Genomic DNA, 13,455 nt, shown 5'->3' on the forward strand with positions numbered 1-13,455 from the left:
CCAGAGACGCTTCTGATGCTTCGAGTCGAAAAATGACACGAGCCAACATTTCTCAACTTTCTCTGGCCTTTTCACATATATATGTATAAATATATATATATATATACACAGTGTTGGGGAAAGTTACTTTTAAAAGTAATGCGTTACAATGTTGCGTTACTCCCTAAAAAAGTAACTAATTACAGTACTTAGTTACTTTTTATGGAAAATAATGTGTTACTTTGGCATTACTTTTTAAATATGAGCAGGGCTTGATTGTTTTTAATATAAGAAGTTATATTTATAGCAAATATAAAAGCCCTTTCACACCAAAAAGTGTAATGAATAAACCTCAGGCTGAAGCAAAAGTAAATTCACGTCTATACAGTAGAACGCAGGAGAAGAAACACTCTTCAGCAATAAAAAAACAATGAAGCACAATTGTTAGTTTATCTAAAGTCATTTGTGCTTATTAGTGCGGTTGAACTGGATCATCAAAGGTCAGCAGCAAAGACATTGGTTAATAAAATGTTTGTGTTATTTAACATATTTAATTATTGCAGGTTTGCGTCATATTCTAAGTTTGCATTTCACTGTTTTAATTCATTTTGATGAATACTAAATCTGTGTTTTTTTACAGTGTTTACTGTGTTTTAATGCACACTCACATTTAGTCTAGAACTAAAGTAACATCTTCTGATTTCTGTCACCATGGCGACACCAGAGCTGTCAATCAAAACATTGGGAAACGACTCACATCTGTCACCGTCTTCTTGCCATTCAACATTGCTGTGTTTATTTTTGTCTGAAAAAAAAGAAATACAAATGTGTTATTTATGCATTAATGCAGTTGATGCTGTAAAATAATTGATGCCAAACAACATCTGATTAACCCTGTAAAGCCTGACATGAAATAATAGTCAGAGTTTTAAAAAATGCAACAGTTTAGTTACCTTTAGACAATCTAAAAAAACAACAAAAAAGTTTGCATATGTATCATATTTGATGCATCAGGCTTTTCTGGCTCATATAGTCTGATACAGTGAGAATATAGAAGAAAAACAGCTCTGTTTTATTCAGAGACTGAAACTGAGCAAAAACATGAATTTGCTGCAGATGCTGATATTTATATGATGATATTCTGCTGCTTGTAATGTAAATCAATGAGATCTTTATAACAGTACAGCAGATGCTGACATAAACTGATCTAAATATCAGTCATTGCTCTATATCTAGATTTGACACGAGAAGCTCCAGCTGAAGCTGGACGCTTGTACAGTGATGAAAAGCTGAGAAAGTGAAGGGAAATCCGCGTGTGGGTTTGCTAATGTGGCCCTGCGCTGTGATAAAGAGCTATCGATTGAGCGGCGGATCCTCAGGGTTTAACATGAGATCAGTCATTAACCTCCTCAGATGGCCAACACTGAGCAAGAGGCAAAATATTTCTATTTTTCCATCAATATTTTATCACGTGCAAAGCCGGAAACAAAGATAGAGCAGCTTTGAAAGTAATGGTCCCCATCTAAATGCCATGCACAAAAACATAAATGTAGAGATAATAAATAAATAAATAAATGTACAATAGTATACATATATGCAGAGATAACGATAATAAAAGTAATAAATCAATAAATGTTCAAATATATATATATATATATATATATATATATATACAGAGATAGCAATATTACAAATACAAAATAAACACACAAAAATACACATTTATGCAGAGATAATATTGCAAATAAAAAATAAATGTACAAAAATATAAATATATGCCGAGATAACAATAAACAAATGAACAAACAAATAAATAAATGTTCAAAAATATACATATTTGCAGAGATAACAATAATTAAAATAAATACATTTACAAAAATATACATATATATGCAGAGATAACATTAATATAAATTAATAAATGTACAAAAATATACATATATATGCAGAGATAACAATAATATAAATTAATAAATGTACAAAAATATACATATTTGCAGAGATAACAATAATTAAAATAAATACATTTACAAAAATATACATATATATGCAGAGATAACATTAATATAAATTAATAAATGTACAAAAATATACATATATATGCAGAGATAACAATAATATAAATTAATAAATGTACAAAAATATACATATTTGCAGAGATAACAATAATTAAAATAAATACATTTACAAAAATATACATATATATGCAGAGATAACATTAATATAAATTAATAAATGTACAAAAATATAAATAAATAAATATGCAGAGATAACAATAATTAAAATAAATAAATGTACAAAAAATAAACATATATATGCAGAGATAACAATAGCATATATAAATAAATAAATAATAATAAATAATTGTACAAAATATATATGCTGAAATAATAATGAATGAATAAACAAACAAACAGAAATAATATAATCAAATTAATGAACAATTAATAAATAATAAAATTAACAACACCAACAATAATAATAATAAGAGTGGGTAGTGATGCTTTACACCAGTGTAATCTGTAAACCCAAAAAGTGCCACATTAGTCTGCCTTAAACAGCCTTTTAAACCAGTCTAGCGTAATAAATCCATGAAGAGAGCCGATATCACTGTGAGATTATGAGCTCATATCCATCCAGAGCCATTAGCCTGAGATCAAACCTCCAGAGCGTCTTAACAGATCTCTCAGCCTCCAGTCAAGCCTGCTTTACTGATGGGCTTTCTCAGAGACACGCGTGTGTGGTGCGGACCTCAAACTAGCTGTTCTCCTGGATCTAGAGGGCATTTCAACATTTAACATTCGACATAATTGTCCGCAGACCCTTAATGGCAACAAGTGAGACTCGGGGCCCCTGTAGAGCCGCAGGGGCCCGTGTGAGTCTTGGGTTACTATAATTGATGCTAATAAAGCCCTGCGGTCATTGTGCAGAACAGAGATCAGCGAGACGCAGGTGACTCTTCTCAGGTTCACCTGATCGACGACGTTTCTGAGGATCACAAAGCTTTAGTTCAGACTGCAGTAAAGCACACTGGAAGACGAGCGAGCACAAAAAGAGGAGCAAAAGATGCTCGAATCACAGTATAAACCAGCGCTTTATCATTAATATCAGGGTGAGCAACTAAAGCCAAAACCATAAGAAAACATTACAATACAATGTGAATGAAAACAAATTACAGTATAAAACACAACAGTTATGGCTAGTTCACATTTATTTAAAAAACATTTTGTAGCATTAATATCATAGTGATTATAGTTAATTAAAACTAAAAACATTTTCGTTACTCAACATAATTATTTTAGTTTTTTTCATTTAGTTTAACTTGATGTATTAAAATAACTACAACTAAAAGTTAAATTAAATGAACAAAAACTATATAGACATAAAAAGAACTAAATAAAATGCAAAAACAACAAAACTTTAACTAAAAAGATAATCATTTAAAATGTAAAGTATTAATAAAAACGATAATAGTATTTCAAAGACATTAAAATAGCACTGATTAATATATTTTTATAGTATTTATTAATATTTTGAATTAGTTTTTATTTTTATATTTTCCATTTTCGTTTGTTTATTTTTTATTTTGTTGCAATACAAAATTTGTTTTTATTATTATTTTTAAATATTTAAATATATTTAAGTATATTTCGTTTTTATTGATTTTTATCTCAGCTTTAGTTTTAGCGATTTTAGTATAAATAGTAGTATAATATTTATTTGAGAGATATATTTTAATTTCAGTTAAACTAAAGTGTTTTAAAGTAGTTTTTAATACAATTTTAGCATGTAAACTATTATTAAAATCACACACGTAATATTATTTATAAATTAGCATTTATTTATTTAATTCTATTTATTTTAGTTGTATTACTATTTATTTCACGTAACAAAAATGTTTTTAAAATTGTTTTCATTTTTAGTAACTGATAATGTTGTACTTCAGTGTTTAACTATTTATTGTGATTTTTACAGTGAGAGTCTAGTAAGACTTGTGTTTTACTGATAACTGTTTACTCTGGTAAATCTGTGCCCTGAACACAAAGCAATGCGCAGAAATGAAGCGAAACGAAGGGTTTTGTCAGAACAGAGCAGCTTTTGTGTGACGTTGAGTGACAGACAGCAGGATTGTCTTTCAGTGACGACTCTAAATTCTCATGTCTTCCCATTGTGTCCCAGAATGCCTCGGGGCTGCGGCGTAATGAGACATAATTGAGGGAAGGTCACGGATCGTTAATTCACCTGAATGGCTCGCCATGCTTTCATACCTCGGTTTGAGAACGTGAGACACAGGAAGCTGCCGACTCCACATCCTGTCTGCAGCAAACACATGATGTCACTCCAACAATGAGCTGAAACTAACACCAAGCACATTGCATTCTGGGAGACAGCATTCAGTGCGTGTCAGTGAATGAATTGTGAGATATAAAGTCATAATTGCAGGATATAACATCAAACTCGTAAGATATTAATTCCAGATATAAAAGCCAGAATTGCAAGATATAGTATCATAATTGCAAGAAAGAGTCAGATTTGTGAGATAAAGAGTCATAATTATGAGATATAAACTCAGAACTGTGAGATATAAAGTCATAATTATGAGATATAAACTCAGAACTGTGAGATATAAAGTCATAATTATGAGATATAAACTCAGAACTGTGAGATATAAAGTAATTAGTGCAAGAAAGAGTCAGATTTGTGAGATAAAAAGACATAATTATGAGATATAAACTCAGAACTGAGAGATATAAAGTCATAATTATGAGATATAAACTCAGAACAATGAGATATAGTCATAAGTGCAAGAAAGAGTCAGATTTGTGAGATAAAGTCACAATTGTGAGATAGAAACTCAGAAATATGAGATACAAAGTCAAATTATGACATATAAACTCAGAAATATGAGACAAAAAGTCAATTACGAGATATAAACTCATAGACTGAAAGTCATAATTGCAAGAAAGAGTCAGATTTGTGAGATAAAAAGTCATAATTGTGAGATAAAAACTCAGAATTGCAAGACAAAGTAATAATTACCTTTCTTTATTTTTTTATTTAGTGGCAGAAATGGGTTTGCATAGCTAAATGACATATTTTGACCTCAAAACTGTTAAATTCACCAAAAGCCAATGACTCTGGGACACTAATTTATTTATTTATTTACCTTTTTTGTCTTTTGGCAGTTGCATGTATTCCATACCTACAGATAATGTGCTCTAATTCAACAGTGGCTTCATCTCGGCAGAAGAAACATGAGTTTCTCCGAGTGATCTCCAGGCAATTTGTCTTCACGTATGCACTGCTTGTAAATAAAGGGGCCGCTGGTGTAATTGGAGGAGCGGATGGAGACGCCTGCGGTGTAATTGAGCAGCTGAAGCAGGGGGTTCTAGTCCGGCTGAAAGACTGAACGCATCCCTGCCGTCTATTACCAGCAGCGGGGGGGATCCAGGTTCTGTCCCCAACGAAGAACAACATTCAGCCAGCACGACGGAGACGGAGCAGAAAGCCCCAGTTTGGCACCATAAGAGGAAGAAGTGCAGAAGTATTTGTTGATGGAGAGTAAATGGCTGAAAACATCGTGATGGTTATTTGTTCTTTCTCTTTGCTTTAAAAGCTTGGGCTGAGAGTAGGATCTGCAATGAGAAGCTGATGATTTAAAGCGCACTAAACACCAGGACGGATCATTCATTCACGTCTGTCTTTTGACAAATTGATTTGTTGCTCATTTGTATGTCGCTCTGCATAAAAGCATCTGCTAAATGCATAAATGTAAAATGCATTCATGTAAGTGCGAAAGTGTAAACTGCATAAATGTAAAATCATAAATTAAAATGCATAAGTGTAATATGCGTAAATGTAAATGCATAGTGTAAAATTCATACGTGTACATTCATGTGTAAATTCATAAATGTACTGTAAAAGGCTTAAATGTAAATGCAAAAATGTAAAATGCATGCATACAAATGCATTCACTTAAATGCGAAAGTTTAAACTGCATAAATGTAAAAGCATAAATTAAAATGCATAAGTGCGTAAATGTAAATGCATGTGTAAACTGGAAAAATGTAAAATGCATTCATGTAAATGCTTACATATAAATGCATAAATGTAAATGCATACGTGTAAATTCATAAATGTACTGTAAAATGCATAAATCTAAACTGCGTAAATGTAAAATGCATTCGTGTAAATGCATAAGTGTAAAATGCATAAATGTAACATGCATACGTGTAAATTCATAAATGTAAATGAAAAAATGTAAAATGCATGCATATAAATGTATACATGTAAATGCCTTAATGTCCATAAATCACTGAATTGGCGTGTTTTGGGTGTTTTAACCAGATTTAATCAGTAACAGGCTGTAACGTCACAGTTACATGTACATTAACAGTTGATTGAATCACATGAATCACTAGAAATCATCAGTGCTTCTTCTGCGCGGCTCCCTGCAGACGGTTGTGTTCCCGCAGCCTAAAACACAGCAGATCAACCATGAAACAGCCTGATCAGATTCAGAGGTTCATGTTCATTCAGACTCGTTTTACTGACCTGACCGCATTGATCCTGATGAATCCAGAGGCGTCGCAGGGGTCGTAGTCGCCCTGCACATCCATACTGTTAAGAGAAAGACCAGATCAATACAGCATGCAGCAATAATTACAGAAAATTAAAAAGCTCCAATAGAAAACAGAAATTACAAATATATATAAAACTGTTCAAAAGTAGTGTACATGAAGTAGGATTGTTTTCTGTTTTTGAAAAAAAGTCTCTTCTGCTCACCCAGGCTGCATGTATTTAATCAAAAATACAGTAAAAATGTTGAAATATTTTTACAATTTAAAACAGCTGTTTTCTATGTGAATCTCTGTTGAACTGTAATGTATTTCTGTGATGCGCAGCTGTATTTTCAGCATCATTACTCCAGTCTTCAGTGTCACATGATCTTCAGAAATCATTCTAATATCCTGATTTGCTGCTCGAGAAACATTTCTGATTATTATCAATGTTGAAAACAGTCGTGCTGCACAATATTTCTGTGGAAACTGTGATACATTGTATTTTTCAGGATTCACAGATGAATAGAAAGTTCAAAAGAACAGCATTTATTTGAAATAGAAATCTACTGTAACATTCTAAATGTCTTTACTGTCACTTTTGATCAATTTAATGCATCCTTGATGAATAAAGGTATTAATTTCTTTTAAAAATACAGATGTTTTTTAATATAAACATTGTGATTTTAGGTATTTATTGCACAGCACTGCACGCAGACAGCAATCCCAGCATGCATCAGCGATGCAATCAATCCAAGATGGAAGAATGGATGATTATGAATATAATTCACTTAATATCAGAGATGCCCAATGTTGACCCCTTTTGACCTTTGATTTGCCCACCATGCTGTATCCCAAGCGAAAGGGAAAAAAAGGGGAAAAACTTGCCATGCCATTTTTTTAACTTTTTTTTTTTTGCAGTTCGAAAACAAAATTTGATTTTGAATGTGATAAAAAAAAAAAAAACTTAACTATTTAATCAAATTTAAAAATAAATAAAATATGTAAATATAATATACAAATAATATGTATAACAATATTATAATTTTGCATTTTTTATTTTATTATATATATACATTTATATAGTTATTACTATTACGAAATTTAAAATATAAAAATACTAAATAAAAACTAAATAAATATTACTATATTACTATAATTTTTAATACAGTGATATTACAGGATAAGAAATATTACTGTATTTAATATAATAATATTACTACATAAATATATTCTATTAATATGTGATTAATTACAGAAAAATGTGATTAATTAGTTAATTTTTTTAATCGATTGGCAGCACTAATATTACTACATTATAAAATAAGTAATAATATTATAATATTTTACAACAAACTGAAAAAAATGAATGTTTGAGCAAAATAATAGTATAATAATTGTATTTTTACATTACAACAGTAAAATGTTGTAAAATATGAATATTTAATTTCTTCATTTTCAAACATCAAACGTTTATTTTGACAGAACGCCGCACACAGAGAAAGTCAGAAGACGATCCCAAGCTGAACTCTCACGCTCATAATGAGCTTCTCTCTGGCCTCGAGCGAAAGCACAGGATGACCTTTGAACCGCTCGCCTCCACGCTTAACCGGCATGAAACACGCAGCTTCCTCCGAACGCTGAGAGACCATTAGACAGATGGAGCTGCGCTTTATCTGCCCTCAGGACACACAGGGGTCAGACCTGGATGCTCCTCCAGACATCATCAGACTGAACCCTGTGCGCTCGCTCCATCGCTTTTAACTCACAGCTCACAGAAAACATTGCTTTCCTCATCATGCTGTTTCACTGCAATTTGCTTAGACATTTAAGTTTATATTTCATTTGCATGTTCCTGGTCACATGACATGCAGGGAAATTTTATTTAAAATAAAACAGGTGTTTTCTTTTGACTTTGTAGCTGGACTTTTTAGTTGTGATAGCCTCAGTCCACATTACATTCACACTGGTGTGTCACGAACTCAATTAAACTGAATTAATTAATAATAATAATAATTATTATTATGTTTTTATTATATTATTTTATAGCATTTAATTTAATGTTTATATAATATACACTGTTCTATTACATTTTTTATTTTGTCATTTTTATTTATTATTTTATTAATATTTTATTTAATAATAACCATTATTATTATTATTACTTAACTCTAATTATAAAAGTGAAGACAGAAATATATTACTGTTGTAAATGACAATTGTATTTTAAAATAAAATATAAATATATATTTAATAATTATAACAATAATTTTATTTTACACTACATGTTACAGTCTTAAATTCTTAAATTTCAAACCCTTGAGCTTTTATATTGGCAGAATAGTGGTGAAATGCTGCAAAATTATGAAATTATGTATATGTGACCCTGGACCACAAAACCAGTCATAAGGGTCAATTTTTCGAAATTGAGATTTATGCATCAGTATTTACAGTAGGAAATATTTGGCTGAGATACAACTATTTGAAAATCTGGAATCTGAGGGTGCAAAAAAATCTAAATATTGAGAAAATCATCTTTAAAGGTGCCATAGAATGGAAAACTGTATTTACCCTGGCATAGTTGAATAATAACAGTTATGTGCATGAAAATGACACACCGTGAGCCTCAAACACCATTGTTTCCTCCTTCTTATGTAAATCTCGTGCATGCAAAATGGCGAATCAGAACATAACACCGACTGTGACGTTACAGTCGGGATCACTAATAGCTACACCCCCAACATTTGCATAAACCCGCCCATGTTCTATGCCAGCTGCCAGCCGAACCATCAGAAGTTCTGCAGGTGTTGTGAAGAAACAAGCGAGGATTATAGCGAAAACGGCAGATCGTGGAAATAAATGTTATGTTCCAGGCTGTGCAGGGAAGGGTTGGTGTCTGTATTCAGAAAGGCACGGAAAGCATGTTCTAATAAAATAACGTGAGCCACTAAAGGGACATGTTAGCTGCTTGCTAGCGGTAGCCTGTTACATTACAGTACATAAGATTTCACTTACCACATAAACAGAGTAAGGAGAGATGACTGAGGACGATGGCGAATGATTTACAGATCCTGAGCACCGCTGACAAGCATCTGATCTTGTAAAATGCGTGGTAAGTACTGCCGCTGTAGTTTACACAGAGCACGTGCGATCGCAAAACTCGAAAGTGAAAGTAAAAAGCGATTCAAAAGCAGTTTCAATGCCCCGCATATTAATAGCGGCTCCCTGATGTCCACATTTTATATACAGTATAATTACCCAACGATATAACTGCGAGAGACAGTATTGAAATATATATTTTCCCTGTGTTTCCTTCCTGCTGTGTGAGCTACTGAAATGTCACATGCCTTCTATGTAGATATCAGAGAACAATTTAAAATATTCTATCAGTGCATTCTATGGCACCTTTAAAGTTGTCCAAATGAAGTTCTTAGCAATGCATATTACTAATCCAAAATTAAGTTTTGATATATTTACGGTAGGAAATTTACAAAATATCTTCATGGAACATGATCTTTACTTAATATCCTAATGATTTTTGGCATAAAAGAAAAATTGATAATTGTGACCCATACAATGTATTGTTGGCTATTGCTACAAATATACCCCAGCGACTTAAGACTGCTTTTGTGCTCCAGGGTCACAAATGCTGTAAAATACTATTAACCTAGTGTGTACCGTGTTCCCAAATGCATGTTTAAGTGTTCAGCAGACTGAAAGCAGATGTTGAAGTGTCACCGGTGTGTGAAGCGGCTGTGTAGAGCAGAATGGACGAGTCTATATGAATAATGTGGCATGTTTTTACCTGACCAGCTCCTCGTCGTACAGTGATTTGGGCGACTCTCGGCCGAGGATATACACCTGACCCTTAAAGACAGACAGCTGCACACGACCCTCCACGTTCTCCTGAGATTTATCAATGCAGTGACGGACGAACTCACACTCCGGACTGTACCAGAACCCTGAGAGAGAGAGAGAGAGAGAGAGAGAGCGAGAGAGAGAGAGAGAGAGAGAGAGAACATTTTTTATTTACAGAAACTAGGAGTGGCCGTATATTAAAATAACTGACTTAAAATAATTATAAATAATTAAATTATGTAGTTTCAGAAGTTCAACAAGCAAATATTCATCAGGGTTCACACGCTTTATGACCAATTAATTTGCATGACTTTTCTAGTCGGTTGTGATTGTTTATTATTATGATTATGATTATTATTTACTAACAAACAAGCAATTTCGAAAAACATTACATTCATCATTATAAACATTTCCATGACTTTTCCAAGTCTAGAAATGACTCTTTATAAATATAAAAGAAATATAAATATGATATTAATAGAAATAATGAATATTAAAACATAAATGTAAATATTAAAGAAATATATTAACATCTCGATTTTGACAGGTTTTTAGCTTATTTCGTTTTTTGTCTTATTTTAAATCAATGTCTTCAAACACAAGCAAACCTCAGTGTGAAACTGTTTCGTTTCTACTCCCACAGTGTGTAAAGATTATTCGATTGTTTGTGGACGTCAGAAACACGTGTCCCATGCAGGCTGATGTATTCAGGCGCACAGGTGTGTGAAGCCGCAGCAGCAGCCCGTCTCTCTGTGGTTCAGACTCTAATGAGTTTAATCTGAGGCGAGAGTCCCGCTGCTCACTCCTCTGAGGGACGGGGCCCCGCACTCACATAATGCTTTAATTATAGGGCCTCTGTAATCAGCCGCTAATGGGCCAAATCCTATTATGAGAGAGGAGGAGCGGAGACCTGCTGCTGCTCACAACAGATAGATGAACACACCTGAGACACCGCAGACAGACAGAGAGACAGAAAGAGAGAGACAGACAGACAGATGGACAGAGAGACATACAGATGAAGAGACACACAGACATACATACATAGAGACAGACAGAGACACAGACCTACAGACGGAGACAGACAGAGAGACAGATGGAAAGACAGACAAACAGAAGACATGGAGACGGACAGACAGACAGATGGACAGAGAGACAAACAAGATGGACAGGTGGCCAGAGAGACACACAGAGAAACAGAAGGACAGACAGACAGAGAAACAGACGGACAGACAGACAGACAGACAGAGAGACAGAGAAACAGATGGACAGACAGACAGAGAGACAGAGAAACAGATGGACACACAGACAGACAGACAGACAGAGAAACAGACGGACACAGATAGACAGACAGACAGAGAGACAGAGAAACAGATGGACACACAGACAGACAGACAGAGAAACAGACGGACAGACAGACAGACAGACAGAGAGACAGAGAAACAGATGGACAGACAGACAGAGAGACAGAGAAACAGATGGACACACAGACAGACAGACAGAGAAACAGACGGACACAGACAGAAAGACAGACAGACAGACAGAGAAACAGACGGACAGACAGACAGACAGACAGAGAGACAGAGAAACAGATAGACACAGAGAAACAGACGGACACAGACAGACAGACAGACAGACAGACAGAGAAACAGACGGACACAGATAGACAGACAGACAGAGAGACAGAGAAACAGATGGACAGACAGACAGAGAGACAGAGAAACAGACGGACACAGACAGACAGACAGACAGAGAAACAGACGGACACAGACAGACAGACAGACAGACAGAGAGACAGATGGACAGACAGACAGAGAAACAGACGGACACAGACAGACAGACAGACAGACAGAGAAACAGACGGACAGACACACTCACAGGCCAAAACTAAAATACTGTTACACATGTACATAATGTTACAATTCTCGGTCCAGCAGTTGCTACAGGAAAATCATTATTATTATTATAATATATTTTTATTTTATTTTATTTTTTTTCCCTATAATGTATCTTTGGGTATATATGACATTTCCATATTAGTTATATATTACATATTAGTTATAATATATAAGTAAATGGTCAGATGTTCTAATGTAAATGTTCAGAGGTTAAACCATTCTCTTTGTTGTCTTAATGCTTTGGCAATACAAAATGTATTTTTGTCATGCCAATAAAGCTATTTGAATTGAAAAATTGAACTGAATTGACAGACAGACAGAGAAACAGACAGACACACAGACAGATAGACAGATAAACAGACAGACAGACAGACAGACAGACAGACAGACAGAGAGAGAACACACAGACAGAGAAACAGACAGACAGACTGACAGACAGACAGACAGAGAAACAGACGCACAGACAGACAGACAGAGAAACAGATGGACACACACACAGACAGACGGACCGACAGAGAAACAGACGGACACACAGACAGACAGAGAAACAGACGGACACACAGACAGACAGAGAAACAGACGGACACACAGACAGACAGACAGACAGAGAAACAGACAGACAGACAGACAGACAGACAGACAGAGAAACAGACAGAGAAACAGACGGACACACAGACAGACAGACAGAGAAACAGACGGCCAGACAGACAGAGAAACAGACGGACACACAGACAGACAGAGAAACAGACGGACACACAGACAGACAGACAGACGGACACAGAAAGACAGACAGAGAAACAGATTGACACACACAGACAGACAGACAGAGAAACAGACGGACACACAGACAGAGAAACAGACAGACAGAGAAACAGACAGACAGACAGACAGACAGACAGACAGACAGAGAGAGAGAGAGACAGACAGACACAGACAGACAGACAGACAGAGAGAGAAACAGACGGACACACAGACAGACAGACAGAGAAACAGATGGACACACACACAGACAGACGGACCGACAGAGAAACAGACGGACACACAGACAGACAGAGAAACAGACGGACACACAGACAGACAGACAGACGGACACAGAAAGACAGACAGAGAAACAGATTGACACACACAGACAGACAGACAGAGAAACAGACGGACAAAAAGAC

General features: G+C 34.6%; 1 protein-coding gene across 2 annotated transcripts in view; it reads right to left on the reverse strand.

Annotated features, from left to right (window-relative positions):
* Positions 1-6,300: 6,300 nt before the first annotated feature.
* LOC107689608 (argininosuccinate synthase) overlaps positions 6,301-13,455 on the reverse strand; it is a 42,070-nt gene continuing 34,915 nt past the window's right edge. For both annotated transcript variants that reach the window (XM_016487656.1, XM_016487657.1), the window contains 3 exons: positions 10,345-10,501; positions 6,535-6,600; positions 6,301-6,456 (listed from right to left, as the gene is read on the reverse strand). In XM_016487656.1, the coding sequence (XP_016343142.1) occupies positions 6,408-6,456; positions 6,535-6,600; positions 10,345-10,501 (272 nt within the window). In that variant the 3' untranslated portion in view covers positions 6,301-6,407. The remainder of the gene's footprint in view (positions 6,457-6,534; positions 6,601-10,344; positions 10,502-13,455) is intronic.

Source organism: Sinocyclocheilus anshuiensis, unplaced genomic scaffold, assembly GCF_001515605.1.
Source record: "Sinocyclocheilus anshuiensis isolate Anshui unplaced genomic scaffold, SAMN03320099.WGS_v1.1 scaffold1613, whole genome shotgun sequence".
Classification (NCBI taxonomy): domain Eukaryota; kingdom Metazoa; phylum Chordata; class Actinopteri; order Cypriniformes; family Cyprinidae; genus Sinocyclocheilus; species Sinocyclocheilus anshuiensis.